This window comes from Erpetoichthys calabaricus, chromosome 4, assembly GCF_900747795.2.
Source record: "Erpetoichthys calabaricus chromosome 4, fErpCal1.3, whole genome shotgun sequence".
NCBI lineage: Eukaryota > Metazoa > Chordata > Cladistia > Polypteriformes > Polypteridae > Erpetoichthys > Erpetoichthys calabaricus.
The window spans coordinates 263,181,231-263,195,117 of record NC_041397.2 but is presented as its reverse complement, the minus strand read 5'-3'; the positions used below and the strand labels follow the sequence as shown (position 1 = coordinate 263,195,117).

The 13,887-nt window shown below is 33.0% G+C and overlaps 1 protein-coding gene across 50 annotated transcripts in view; it reads left to right on the top strand.

The window, feature by feature from the left end:
• Nucleotides 1-12,556, top strand: part of LOC114650835 (uncharacterized protein DDB_G0286299-like) — a 121,429-nt gene extending 108,873 nt beyond the window's left edge. For 44 of the 50 annotated variants that reach the window (XM_051925684.1, XM_051925700.1, XM_051925707.1 and 41 more), the window contains 6 exons: nucleotides 644-685; nucleotides 1,845-1,886; nucleotides 3,100-3,141; nucleotides 4,794-4,835; nucleotides 5,801-5,843; nucleotides 9,521-12,556. In XM_051925684.1, coding sequence (XP_051781644.1) covers nucleotides 644-685; nucleotides 1,845-1,886; nucleotides 3,100-3,141; nucleotides 4,794-4,835; nucleotides 5,801-5,805 — 173 coding nt within the window. In that variant the 3' untranslated portion in view covers nucleotides 5,806-5,843; nucleotides 9,521-12,556. The remainder of the gene's footprint in view (nucleotides 1-643; nucleotides 686-1,844; nucleotides 1,887-3,099; nucleotides 3,142-4,793; nucleotides 4,836-5,800; nucleotides 5,844-9,520) is intronic. The other 6 variants (XM_051925686.1, XM_051925683.1, XM_051925699.1 and 3 more) reach the window with 5 other exon arrangements.
• The last annotated feature ends 1,331 nt before the right edge of the window (nucleotides 12,557-13,887 follow it).

The following is a 13,887-nucleotide window of genomic DNA, read 5'->3' as shown; positions in this document are numbered from 1 at the left end:
GACTTCAGCCACATATTATTACAATTCCTCAAGCCTTTATCTGCGACGACTTAGTTACAGAGAGATTTGGAACAGCAATCTCATTAGACCAAATGCCCTTTTAACACAACGCACTATATTATGTCCAAAAAATATTAATGTGGAAAACATAAATACCCAAGTCATTCCATTACTTCCTGGAGAGACACAACTCTTTCTAAGCTCTGACAAAGTTGACTCTGATCACGATAATGACCATCTTCATTGACCTTACAAGTTCTGAGCTGGAATTACCTTTTACACTTAAATGGCGTGTACAAAGAAATTTTCCAATAAACCTTTACACTGTGCCACACACTTTATTGTTTGCTTTCTATTTGCATCATCTACACCGTCACACTATTCTATATCTCATTCATACATCACGCTCTTTGTCATTCCCAACACCAGGGGTTGGCGAGCGAAGCGAGCAGGGGGCGGAGCCTCCTAGTTGAATTTAGAAATGAAATCCACTTTGGTGGCAGATGAACCATGCAGAATTATATTTCTGTTATGTATATTATCCTCAACTAGCATGATTTTATCTAGCTTTCAGTTCTTAAAATAATACTTCAAAACTTTTGTAAACTCTGATTTCTCTTACTTCATTTTTATATATTTTTAGGTAAAGAGACACCACGAGAGAAGCCCTCTAGCACAACTGCAGGTACATTATGAATGCCTAACTCTCCTTTTATTATTTCTTTGACAGTGATGTTGGTCGTGTTACACGTGGTTTATTTCAGTAAAAGCAGCAGCATTTAGTAAACACATTTTCTGAGTTTTTTTTTTTATATATATATTTTTATTATCAGGCAAGAAATAAAATCCTGACTTCTTAACTAAACACATAAACACAAGTGCATATGCTATGAATACTCATTGTTTTTATTGTAATTCCAACGTGTTATAAATCAAGGTTTTTGACCTCAAGAGTTTGATTGCAATTTTTAGAATTTTACATTTGTATTTCTTCACGTTTGTTTGTTTTATTGTTAGTAGGTTAAGATCACTTTATGTGTTGTTGTTAACTTTACAGTGTGTCATTTTCCATATGGCCACATCTATGTTAATTACAATTATTACGTTTACTGATCAAGTGTCACTGAGCTTATGTGGCACTTTGTGTCATCGCTCTTCATCTTTTTAACAAGGCAACGCCAAGCCGTTAGTTAACTAACTTTTCGATCAGAACAAAACAATTAACAAAAAACATGAATCTTTAACAAGTGTTGTTATCCAAGTTGATGTTGAAAGACTGTTTCTTTCTTTCTTTTAACTATGGTTTTGATTTAGTGTTTGGTTTTGGTGATTGGCTGTGATTGATGTTTGGTTTTGACTTTGGCTAGCTCCCTGGCCATGACTCAGTTAGTTCAGAAATTACTCAAGAAATTAAATTAGGTATGTTTTACATTTTAATTTCCTTCTGAATTATCATGATAATGCTGATTAAATCACAATAGTTATATGTTGCACAAAATTCAAGTTATATGGTTCCCTCATATCACAAATAACTGCTTTATGAAAATTGGAGTATATTTTAAAAGGAATTATTTATTCTGATAGATACCATACTGGCCCGTATGGATTTGCAGTCGTTACCACAGTCAAAGTGTCCTGAGTTGGTTTTCCATGCCTGGCCATTGGCTAAGTAGAATTTAGAAATGAAATCCAGTTTGGTGGCAGATGAACCATGCAGAATTATGTTTCTGTTATTTATGTTATCCTTAAGGTGCCTGATATTACCTGGCATTCAGTTCTTCAAATAATACTTCAAACCTTTTGTAAACTCTATTTTCTCTTACTTCATTTTTAAATATTTTTAGATAAGGAGGCAGCACCAGAGGAACAATCTAACATAACTGCAGGTACATTATGTATGCCCAGCTCTCCCTTTATTTTTTCTTCTACCTTACAATTAAACCAACAGAAGTATTGGTCATGATTTACAAAGTTTATTTCAGTAAAGGCAGCATCATTTACTAAACACGTGGTGATTTGTTTATATATATATATATATATATATATATATATATATATATATATATATATATATATATATATATTTTTTTTTTTTGTTATCAGGTAAGAAAGAAAAACCTGACTTCTTAACTAAACACAGAAACACAAATGCATATGCTATGAATACTCGTTGTTTATATTGTAATTCCAACATGTTATAAATCAAGGTTTTAGATCTCAATAGATTGATTGCTGTTTTTAGAATTTTACATTTGTATTTTTTCATGTTTGTTTGTTTTATTGTTAATAGGTTAAGATCACTTTGTGTGTTATGGTTAACTTTACAATGTGTCATTCTCTATATGGTTACATCTATGTTAATTACACTTATTATGTTTGCTGGTCAAGTGGCACTGAGCTTTTGTGGCACTTTGTGTCATCGTTCTTCATCTCTTTAACAAGACAACGCCAAGCCATTAGTTAGCTAACTGTTGGATCAAAAACAAAACAATTAACAACAAAAATTAACCTTAAACAAGTGCTGTTATCCAAGTTAATGTTGAGACTGTTGCTTTCTTTCTTTGAACTATGATTTTGATTTAGTGTTTGGTTTTGGTGATTGGCTGTGATAGATGTTTCCTTTTCATTCTGGCTACCTCACTGGCCATGACTCAGTTCAGAAATTACTCAATAAATGAATTTACATATGTTTTAAGTTTCCTTGCAAAATATAATGATAATTCTGTTAAAATCAAGATATTTATATGTAGCACACAATTCAGGGTATAGGGTTCCCCCAAATCACAAACAACTGCTTTATGAAAATTAGAGTATATTAAAAAAGGAATTCTGCTGATAGATACCACACTGGCCTGTATGGATGTGCAGCAGTTACCACAGTCAAAGTGTCCTGAGTTGGTATTCCATGCCTGGCCACCAGCTAAGTAGAATTTAGAAATGAAATCTAGTTTGATGGCAGATACACCGTGCAGAATTGTGTTTCTCTTTTTTATGTTTTTCTCAACTAGCATGATATTACTTAGTATTCAGTTCTTAAAATTCTTCATCAGACGTTTTCAAAAATCTTTCTTCTCTTACTTTGTTTTTATATATTTTTAGATGAGAAGAAAGATCCAGGGAATCCCTTTGACACGACTGAAGGTACATTATCTATCCCTAGTCTTTTTATTTTTCCCTCTACTTTACAATTAATCCAATAGTGGCATTGTTCATGATGCACAAGGTTTATTTCAGTGAATTCAGCATTTATCCATCCATCCATTTTCCAACCCGCTGAATCCGAACACAGGGTCACGGGGGTCTGCTGGAGCCAATCCCAGCCAACACAGGGCACAAGGCAGGAACCAATCCCCGGCAGGGTGCCAACCCACTGCAGGACACACACAAACACACCCACACACCAAGCACACACTAGGGCCAATTTAGAATCGCCAATCCACCTAACCTGCATGTCTTTGGACTGTGGGAGGAAACCGGAGCGCCCGGAGGAAACCCACGCAGACACGGGGAGAACATGCAAACTCCACACAGGGAGGACCCAGGAAGTGAACCCAGGTCCCCAGGTCTCCCAACTGCGAGGCAGCAGCGCTACCCACTGCGCCACCGTGCCGCCCCATTCAGCATTTAATAAACCACATTTTCTGATATACAGTATATATATATATATATATATATATATATATATATATATATATATATATATATATATATTTTATTTATTTATTTATTTATTTATTTTAAGGTAAGTAAGAACAACTGACTTCTTAGCTAAACAAAGAAATACAAGTCCATGTACTATGAATACTCATTATTTTTATATTTATTACAATGTGTTATAAATCAAGGGTTTAGCCTTAAAGACGTTGAGCGCTAAAATTTTTTGAGTTTTACCATTTGTATTTCTTCACATTTGTTTGTTTTATTGTTACTCTGATAAGACCACTTTGTGTGTTCTGGTCACATCTACTCTCTATATTGTCACAGCCATGTTCATTACTCTTACTGCGCCTTGCTGCTCACGAGTCACAAAACTTAGGTGGCACTTTGTGTCATCGCTGTTCATTTGTTTAAGAAGACAACACATACCCGTTTGTTATTCAACTCTTAGGTCAACAACAAGAGAATTAGCAACAAACATGAATCTTTGTTTAGTAGTGTTATCCAAATTGATGTTGAGGCTGTTCATGAGGGCACTTTGAGTAGTGATTAAAGCATTATATACAAGTAAAGGATTATTATTTTTGTTTCTGTTCACTATCATTTTGATTTAGTGTTTTAGGTTTGGTGATTGGCTCTGATAGATGTTTGGTTTTGACTTTGACTAGCTCTCTAGCCAAGACTCAATTAGATCAGAAATTACTCAAGAAATTAATTTAGGTATGTTTTAAATTTCCTTGTGAAATATCATGATAATGCTGATAAAAACAAGATATTTAAATACAGCAGACAATGCCATTTTATAGGATTTCCTCAAATCAGAAACAACTGCTTTATGAAAATTAGAGTATAGGAAGAAACAAAGTCTGCTGATAGATACCATAATGGCCTTATTGGAAGTGCAGCGGTTAGCTCAGTTGAAATCTCCTGAGTTTGTGTTGCATACTTGGTCATTGGCAACATTGAATTTAGAAATGAAATCCACTTTGGTGGCAGATGAAAAATGCAGAATTATATTTCTGTTATGTATATTATCCTCAACTAGCATGATTTTATCTAGCTTTCAGTTCTTAAAATAATACTTCAAAACTTTTGTAAACTCTGATTTCTCTTACTTCATTTTTATATAATTTTAGGAAACGAGACACCACAAGAGAAGCCCTCTAGCACAACTGCAGGTACATTATGAATGCCTCACTCTCCTTTTATTATTTCTCTGACAGTGATGTTGGTCGTGTTACACGTGGTTTATTTCAGTAAAAAGCAGCAGCATTTAGTAAACACATTTTCTGAGTTTTTTTATATATATATATTTTTATTATCAGGTAAGAAATAAAATTCTGACTTCTTAACTAAACACATAAACACAAGTGCATATGCTATGAATACTCATTGTTTTTATTGTAATTCCAACATGGTATAAATCACGGTTTTAGACCTCAAGAGATTGATTGCTATTTTTTAAATTTTACATTTGTGTTTCTTCATGTTTGTTTGTCTTATTGTTAATAGGTTAAGATCACTTTGTGTGTTATGGTTAACTTTACAGTGTGTCATTCTCTATATGGTTATCCAAGCTGATGTTGAGACTGTTGCTTTCTTTCTTTTAACTATGGTTTTGATTTAGTGTTTGTTTTTGGTGATTGGCTGTGATAGATGTTTCCTTTTCATTCTGGCTACCTCACTGGCCATGACTCAGTTCAGAAATTACTCAATTAATGAATTTACATATGTTTTAAGTTTCCTTGCGAAATATAATGATAATTCTGTTAAAATCAAGATATTTATATGTAGCACACAACTCAGGGTATAGGGTTCCCCCAAATCACAAACAACTGCTTCATGAAAATTAGAGTATATTAAAAAAGGAATTCTACTGATAGATACCATACTGGCCCGTATGGATTTGCAGCGGTTACCTCAGTCAAAGTGTCCTGAGTTGGTATTCCATGCCTGGCCATTGGCTAAGTAGAATTTAGAAATGAAAGCCACATTGGAGGCAGATACACCGTGCAGAATTGTGTTTCTCTTTTTTATGTTTTCCTCAACTAGCATGATATTACTTTGTATTTAGTTCTTAAAATTCTGCTTCAGACGTTTTCAAAACTCTTTCTTCTCTTACTTTGTTTTTATATATTTTTAGATTGAGAACAAAGATCCAGGGAATCCCTTTAACACGACTGAAGGTACATTATCAATTCCTAGTCTTTTTCTCTACTTTACAATTTAACCAATAGTGGCATTGTTCACGATGCTCAAGGTTTATTTCAGTAAATTCAGCATTTAATAAACCACATTTTCTGATATATATGGATATATATATATATATATATAATATATATATATATATATATATATATTTATTTATTTATTTTAAGGTAAGTAAGAACAGCTGACTTCTTAGCTAAACAAAGAAATATAAGTGCATGGACTATGAATACTCATTATGTTTATATTGATTACATTGATTTTGTACATTAAAATCAAGGATTTAGCCTTCAAGACTTTGAGCGCTGCGATTATTTCAATTTTTCCATTTGTATTTCTTCATGTTTGTTTGTTTTTTTGTTACTCTGATAAGACCACCTTGTGTGTTCTGGTCACCTTTACTCTCTATATTGTCACAGCCATGTTCATTACCCTTACTATGCCTTACTGCTCAAGTGTCACAGAACTTAGGTGGCAGTTTGTGTCATCGCTCTTTATCTATTTAATAAGACAACACTTACCTGTTTGTTATTCCAATGTTAGGTCAAAAACAAGAGAATTAACAACAAACATGAATCTTCGTTTACTACTGTTATCCAAGTTGATGTAGAGGCTGTTCTTGAGAGTGCTTTGAGTAATGATTAAAGCACTATGTACATGTAAAGGATTATTGTTATTGTTTTTTTTCTGTTCACTATCGTTTTGATTTAGTGTTTTGGTTTTGGTGATTGGCTCTGGTAGATGTTTGGTTTTGACTTTGAGTAGCTCTCTTGCCATGGCTCAGTTCGATCAGAAATCAGAAATTACTCAAGAAATGTATTTAGGCATATTTTAAAGTTCCTTGTGAAATATCATGATAATACTGATTAAAACAAGATATTTATATGTAGAAAACAATTCAATTTATAGGAGTTCTCCAAAACAGAAACAACTGGTTTATGAAAATTATAGAGTATATGACGAAACAACATCTGCTGATAGATACCATCCTAGCCTGATTGGAAGTGCAGCGGTTAGCTCAGTTGAAGTGTCCTGAGTTTGTATTCCAGCCCTGGCCATTGGCAACATTGAATTTAGAAATGAAATCTACTTTGGTGGCAGATGAACCATGCAGAATTATGTTTCTGTTAATATGTTATCCTCAACTAGCATGATATTACATAGAATTTAGTTCTTAAAATAATACTTCAAACCTTTTGTAAACTCTGATTTCTCTTACTTCATTTTTAAATATTTTTAGATAAGGAGACATCACCAGAGGAGCCCACTTTCATAACTGCAGGAACATTATGAATGCCTAACTGTCATTTTATTATTTCTTCTACCTTACAGTTAAATCAACAGTGGTATTGCTCATGATACACAAGGTTTATTTCAGTAAAAGCAGCAACATTTAGTAAACATATTTTCTGATTTTTTTATATATATATATATTTATATATTAAGGTAAGAAAGAAAAACCTGACTTCTTAGATAAACCCAGAAACATAAGTCCATGTGCCATGAATACTCATTGTTTTTATAGTGATTCATTCCAATGTCTTATAAATCAAGGTTTGTGACCTGAATGGTTTGATTGCTACGTTTTTTGGAATTTATGCATGTGTATTTCTTTACATTTGTTCGATTTATTATTAGTAAGTTAAGACCACTTTGTGTGTTATTGTCAGCTTTCAGTGTGTCATTCTGTTTATGGCCACATCTACGTTAATTACCTTTACTACGCCTTGCTGGTCAAGTGTCACCAAGCTTATGTGTCACTTTGTGTCATCGCTTTTCATCTATATAACAATTCAACGCCTAGCCACTTGTTGTGCAGCTATTGGTTTAAAAACAAAAGAATTAACAAGAAACATGAATCTAAATTAAGTATTGTTTTCCAATATGATGTTGAGACTGTTGCTTTGTTTCTTTTAACTATGGTTTTCATTTAGTGTTTTGGTTTTGGTGATTGACTTTGATGGATGGGTGGCTCACGTGCTTACCTCAAGCACTCACAAAATTACCTCCTATCTCTCTTCCTTTCTCCCTGACATCCCTGACTGTTGTCTTATATAGTTGGGGACCTTGTGCCAAACCATCTCCTAAGTCTAAGCCTAGTTAACCTGAGCACTCAAGGCTACATTAAAATTTGTTGACGAGTAATTTAGAAGGAAGCCCCAGAATCACATACTGGGTCAGGAGTGGTCATACTTTTGTAATATTCATTCTGTACTAGATACCTCAAGAAATCCTGCCTGAATCCTCTCAAATCAGAGCCTTCAATAACTTTAGAAAGTCAATGTCTCAAGGGCATCCTTCTCCCTACCACAACTCTTCAATGCCACCCTGGTTCCTGCTCTTCTAGCAGTCTTGCTGTCCTAGCCTGCAACCGTGTTTTTGTTGCCTTCTTTTGACCTGGAAGACTTTGAGCTTTTGAGAATCTCTCTCCATAGTCTCACCCATACCGTTTAGTGATATTTTTAGTTCTGGAGGGCATTACCCCATTCCACCCAATGTGCCTATACATGTACAGTACATATACATATGCTGTATCCAAATGAAGCTTTTTATTTCTTTTAAAGCAGTTAGGGTCACAGTACACAGAGATCTTTTGACTATTGATTACAGCTTATTCTTCATGTTTCTGAATGAAAGAAGTATGAGCAAATACTTTTGTGCATATTTTGAAACTGCCACATGTATTCTCTAGTACACTGTTGATTATACCAGACAGATCTCTGACAAAATTCCCCAATACATAAACACAGTTGTCCAATGTTAGCTATATATGCCCTTTCCCTTACTTTAGTAATCAGTTATTTAAAAACAGTAGTTACATAGAGCGATGCAGCTCTTGGCACCACTCAGGTACATATAAATGTGGTAAAACCAAACCATTGGGCATAGTATTTAATATACACATTTAGGAGGTAATTTACATTTTGACAGCTTAATCAAATACAATTATTGTATATGTAAACTTGTTATCTGTAATGTTGATATGTTTTATTAAGTCAAAACTGTTTCCTAGTTTTAACTTTGCTGTTTGTTTTGTGTTTAATCTCGCTGTAATTACTAATTTTGTAATGTGGATGGTAAAAACTCAACTTACTCTGTTTGTTTTAAGCATAGTATTTCTTAGCAATAAGACTGCTAAATTGTTTGAACATCAGGAGGACAAAATTAAGTTTACCTTCATATGTAAATATCACAATATGCTCATTAATGACGCAGTGGTACAGTTGTCAGCCCTGCTATCTCACAGGTACTGAATTCTGGTGTGGTCACTGCCTATGTCATATTTGAATTTTTTTCTCTTGATATCCCAGTTTAGATATATTGACAACTCTAAATTGACCTAGCATGTGTTGCAATGTACTGGCACTCCATCCTTGAATGGTTCCTGCCTTGTACCCAATTTTTTGCCATTTTTTCGAGCTTTTCTGAGTCTAAAATGAATTAAGCAGGGTCAGTAAAAGAGAGATTGATAATATGTAAAGTATCATTTTCCTAATTATTAAGTACATTTAATGTTTGTTTCCTGTTAATTGATTATTGTTTTTGGGTACCTTTGAATATTATAGTGCACAAGTGGTACAGAGTCATAGGGGGGCAATGATATTTTTGAGTTTTTTATGTATTGTATTCTTAAATTCTTTATGCCATTTTTTAGAAAGTGAAGAATTGGACTAACTGAACTGAATGATGTAAGGACTGCGAAGTGTAGTCAAAGGTCAACCATGGATTTTCACCATGAAAATTACGGATCTACAGAAGGCCAAATGGAGACTGTTTTTAACCCGGACTTCTTGGCACTGGTTAAAAATCTGAAATCTACTGTAGAAATGAACAGCTGATCATGTGTTAGTTATTTGCCAATCACAACATGAAGAGAACTCTTCATTGAGGATCTTAAACAAAAGAAGTTACCTTTAAGGTTTCATTAATCAACATTTGTTTGTTACAGAATTTAGTGGTTTTGTAACAACAACAAAAAAAGTTTTTTTCATCAAGTATATTAGTTGTTATTAAAACAAGCTGTGCATGCAATTTTTTTATTATTTATGTACTAATCGATTTCTTTTTTATCCCTTCTCTGAATATATTCATGGGTGAGGTTAAGATCACGGTGCTGCTGTCAGACCTATTTACTTTAAACATTGAAAATGTACATACTTTTAAATAACTAATACAAAACACATTTATTGCTTGATTGTTCTTGTACAATATACACCTAAAGAACATAGTTGTGTTTTTCCAAATAAATTTTGTTATTTAAATTGATTTTAGAGAAATTATTTACTTTAATATCATAATTTATTTGTGATATTTTGGATTCAAACATCAACAAAGGACAATGCTGGTTAGTGATATAAAGATGTAAGGAATTAGCAGGTATGATGTAGTTCATACTTTTCATTTCTTGAATTTATTGTATTGTTTTTAAAATTTAGAGAGATCACATTCTATCAGTGATATTTCACATTTTGGACATTTAGAAAAGGGATCTATCCATGTTTGTTAATTTCTTTTTTCCATTTCAGTATTGTATATTTATTCAATTGGGGATAGGAAAAACGTGGAACTATTAAAACATCAATGTCTGAAATTTGCATTTTTAAATTTTTCTTACTAATAAGAGACACCTTTATTACATATGATTCTGTGGTGAATAATCAAGGTGCTTCACAGTATTGCAAGAGGCTTCAAGAGCATTTGAGCGACACTGACATTTGTGAATTCCTCTGTCCTACCAAATGCAGTTTGCATGAGAGAGCTCTTGAGTCATGTTTGTGTCAGTTACTGGTATGCCCAATGTTTAATACAGGTCAGAAAGTGACAAATCTAAGTAAAGCTTAATTGTTCAACACGTGTAAAATGACATAATCAAAGGGAAAGTGGAGAAGAGCATACTTTGTGTGGAAGGAGGTTTGTGATTCACCGTACTTAGTGTTGCTTTGTCAGAGTTTTTATGATCAGTGTTAATTATTTTATTTTTGTCTGACTGGTATTATTTTGATTACATAATATTCTACAACCTGATTAATCATTCTCAGGGTAGCGAAGAACTAGAGTAAATCCCAGCAACACTAAACTCAAGGCAGGGACTAAGCGTAAACAGGACATCTGTCCATCACAGGTCTCATTCGCATACACCTAACATATTCATTTATGGAATGTAAGTGGAAAACCAACCAAAGAATACCAATGTCAGTACATGGAAAATGTGTCCAGAACAGATAATGACAATGTGCAGAATCAAGAACAAAACATTTATCCTCTTATGGAAAACTTTTAATTTGCATTTTTATGAAAATAACTCTTTCAGTTCTTAAAGTTTTAGTACCACCTTGATATTGCTTAATTTTCCACCACACTTTTGTCCATCTATTATTTGTTGTGGCCCTGTGTGTTTGTTATATTTGCTAGTTTGGCCGAACCAAGTCTTATTCCCTCTTAGTCTGTGTTCTCAGTTGCTCTTTAAGCAAAGCTTTCTTCTAAATCATACTAGTAATGTCAGTTGAGTTTGTGTGCATGTGGCGGAATGAATTAAGAGGGTTATTTTAATGTTATCATTAATCAAACTTCTTCAGTAAGTGTTCTGTGAAATATAATGTGATTTATTACCTTAAGATTTCACATGTAAATAAAGATTCTTTTCTTTATTTTTTCATTTTTTGTTTCTTTTTTATTTTTTCTGTGTGTACATTGTAGATCCTAATGTATTTGAATATGCAGTTTATTTGTAATTTTGTACATGTTACATTCATTTTAAATAGATTACTGCTTTAAATATTCTTCCACTGTGGGGTTTTCTGTCAGTGTTGCTGTGAGAGTCTGGTTATATTTTTTAATTTATTTTGATAAAAATATTTGTATAAAAACAAATTTATATAAATTTTTTTAAAGTTATTTTTAAATATCTGTGCCACTCATGTAAAAAATCATTTTTTATTCAGACTTACTGTGCAATATGGTGTAGATTCATCTGGCATAAAGTAACACATGAGAAATCCTTGTAGGAAAGGACTGCCTTTCTTGATAGTTTTTTATAAAATTTTAACATATTGAAAAACTTTTAATTTATTTGTACGTACTGTTTATTATATGTTTGCATTGTAAAACATTCCTAACCATTTTAAAAAACAAAAAGAGATTTAAAATTATTTTTGGTGCATCCAGCTGAACATAGCAATTTAGTCATAACAAATGCATGACTTGCATTTTCTAATATGCATGACTGTCAAAATGTATTAATAAATTTAATATTATTTTAAGTTAAGTTTATGCCTAAGTTGAGACATTCATTATCGCATTTACAAAGTGGCCTTTTATTTAAAAAAAACAAAACAACTCTGAAATATTTTTGCACTGATTATCCAGCTGCCTCACAGTTCCACAGACCTACTGTAGTTTCATGTTCTGGACCAGGTCACTGTATGTGTGCTTTACATGCTCTCCCTTTGTCTCTGTAGGATTCCAGTTTTCTCCTGGGTAAATCCGTTCCTCTAAAATGGCTTGTAATGGAAGGCTTGGGGCCCTTTTGACCCATACATGAATTATGTTCTTCAATGGGTAAAATAATAATGTTAAACCATTTATCTTTCATTCTTGAATAGCTTTCATGACTTTATTGTAATGCTGTATTTCCTTCAACACTGTATGATATTTGTGACAGTTGTTCTTAATAAAATGATTAATGTGTATACCAATGGACAGTTACCTGTGTAAAATGCACAGCCCACATTTTAGAACTCTCTTGATTTTGTTTTATCCATCTATTCAATTTTAAAGCTGTTTATCTCCAAAGTATCTTAAGTCCAGACCGTGGTTTTACTGTGCTGTTTTGCAAAATCAGCCAGAAATTGAACAATTAATAAAATGAATGTAAAAGCCTCATATTTATTTATTTGTTTCAGCATTGCTTTAGATTGGCAGCAGTTAATTATCATTGTAAATAGTTTTGTTCAATTCCAACAGATGAGCATTTAGGAAATTTGGTGATACAAATTGTGCATGCATGCATAAATATTAATGAGTGCTTTGATTGCCAAAAAGTATCAAATATTGCATAAGTTTAAAATGTTGTATAAAACTGCAAATCAGATTTAACATTTTAATTCATGCTTTAAAGAATGCTTTCACATAAGTCGTCTTGAGTCTGATTGTGTTGTCATTCAGTTTTTTACTTTAGTAGGTGCAAACCTCAACATGGTTTACTTAACAAAGTTCACAATTGAAGTTTTCTCCAGTGGAGAATTAAACCAAATTAGAAGTTACACCAACCTTTTACTTCCATGTTGACAGTGTTTATTGTCTATTAAAAACTGAAATGTTAGTCATTTGAAACAATTTTAATAGATAACAGTGTATGGAAACTAACTGTAAGCAATTTACATCAATTTGCCTACTTCATCCTAATGTATGACTGATTCAAGCTGTTTTTTAGCTTTATAGAAAATCTGTTCTGTATGAACAGAATGTATCATGGTTATGGCATCTTATGAAACATGTTCACATGTCATATGTAAGAAATGTGATTTCAGTAAATTTTATTAAAAAGTTTTGTTAAAAAATTACTACATTGGCAAAACATTTGCCAGTTTTCATGGTTTTCATGGCTACATTGATGTTTTTTTGTAATCAAGTACAACAAGAAGAGGGTCTTATGGCAACTCTCCTTATCAAGTATAAATACCAATTAAGCCAAAAAGTGTAAAAATGTGAGTTTATTATAGAAAAACATTATGAAGAGAGGAGTACAGAGAGAATGCAAACCTGAAGACTACATAGGTGTTAGTGACTTGTATCCTGGTTGTGTGAGTGCTCACTTGCTGACCACTTAAAAACAGTGCAATGTTACCTTTGTGAGCCTGCGCATGAACTCGCCTTCAAACTTTAGGCTCAAAATACACTTCATCTCAAGGCAACGTTTAAGTGTATGTTGTAATCACTCTGAACGAATCTGATCAAGGTCACCAGGCTAGAATTCTCTGTCTCTAGAATTGTAGTTGCCCTCAAAGGACTGGATCACCAATG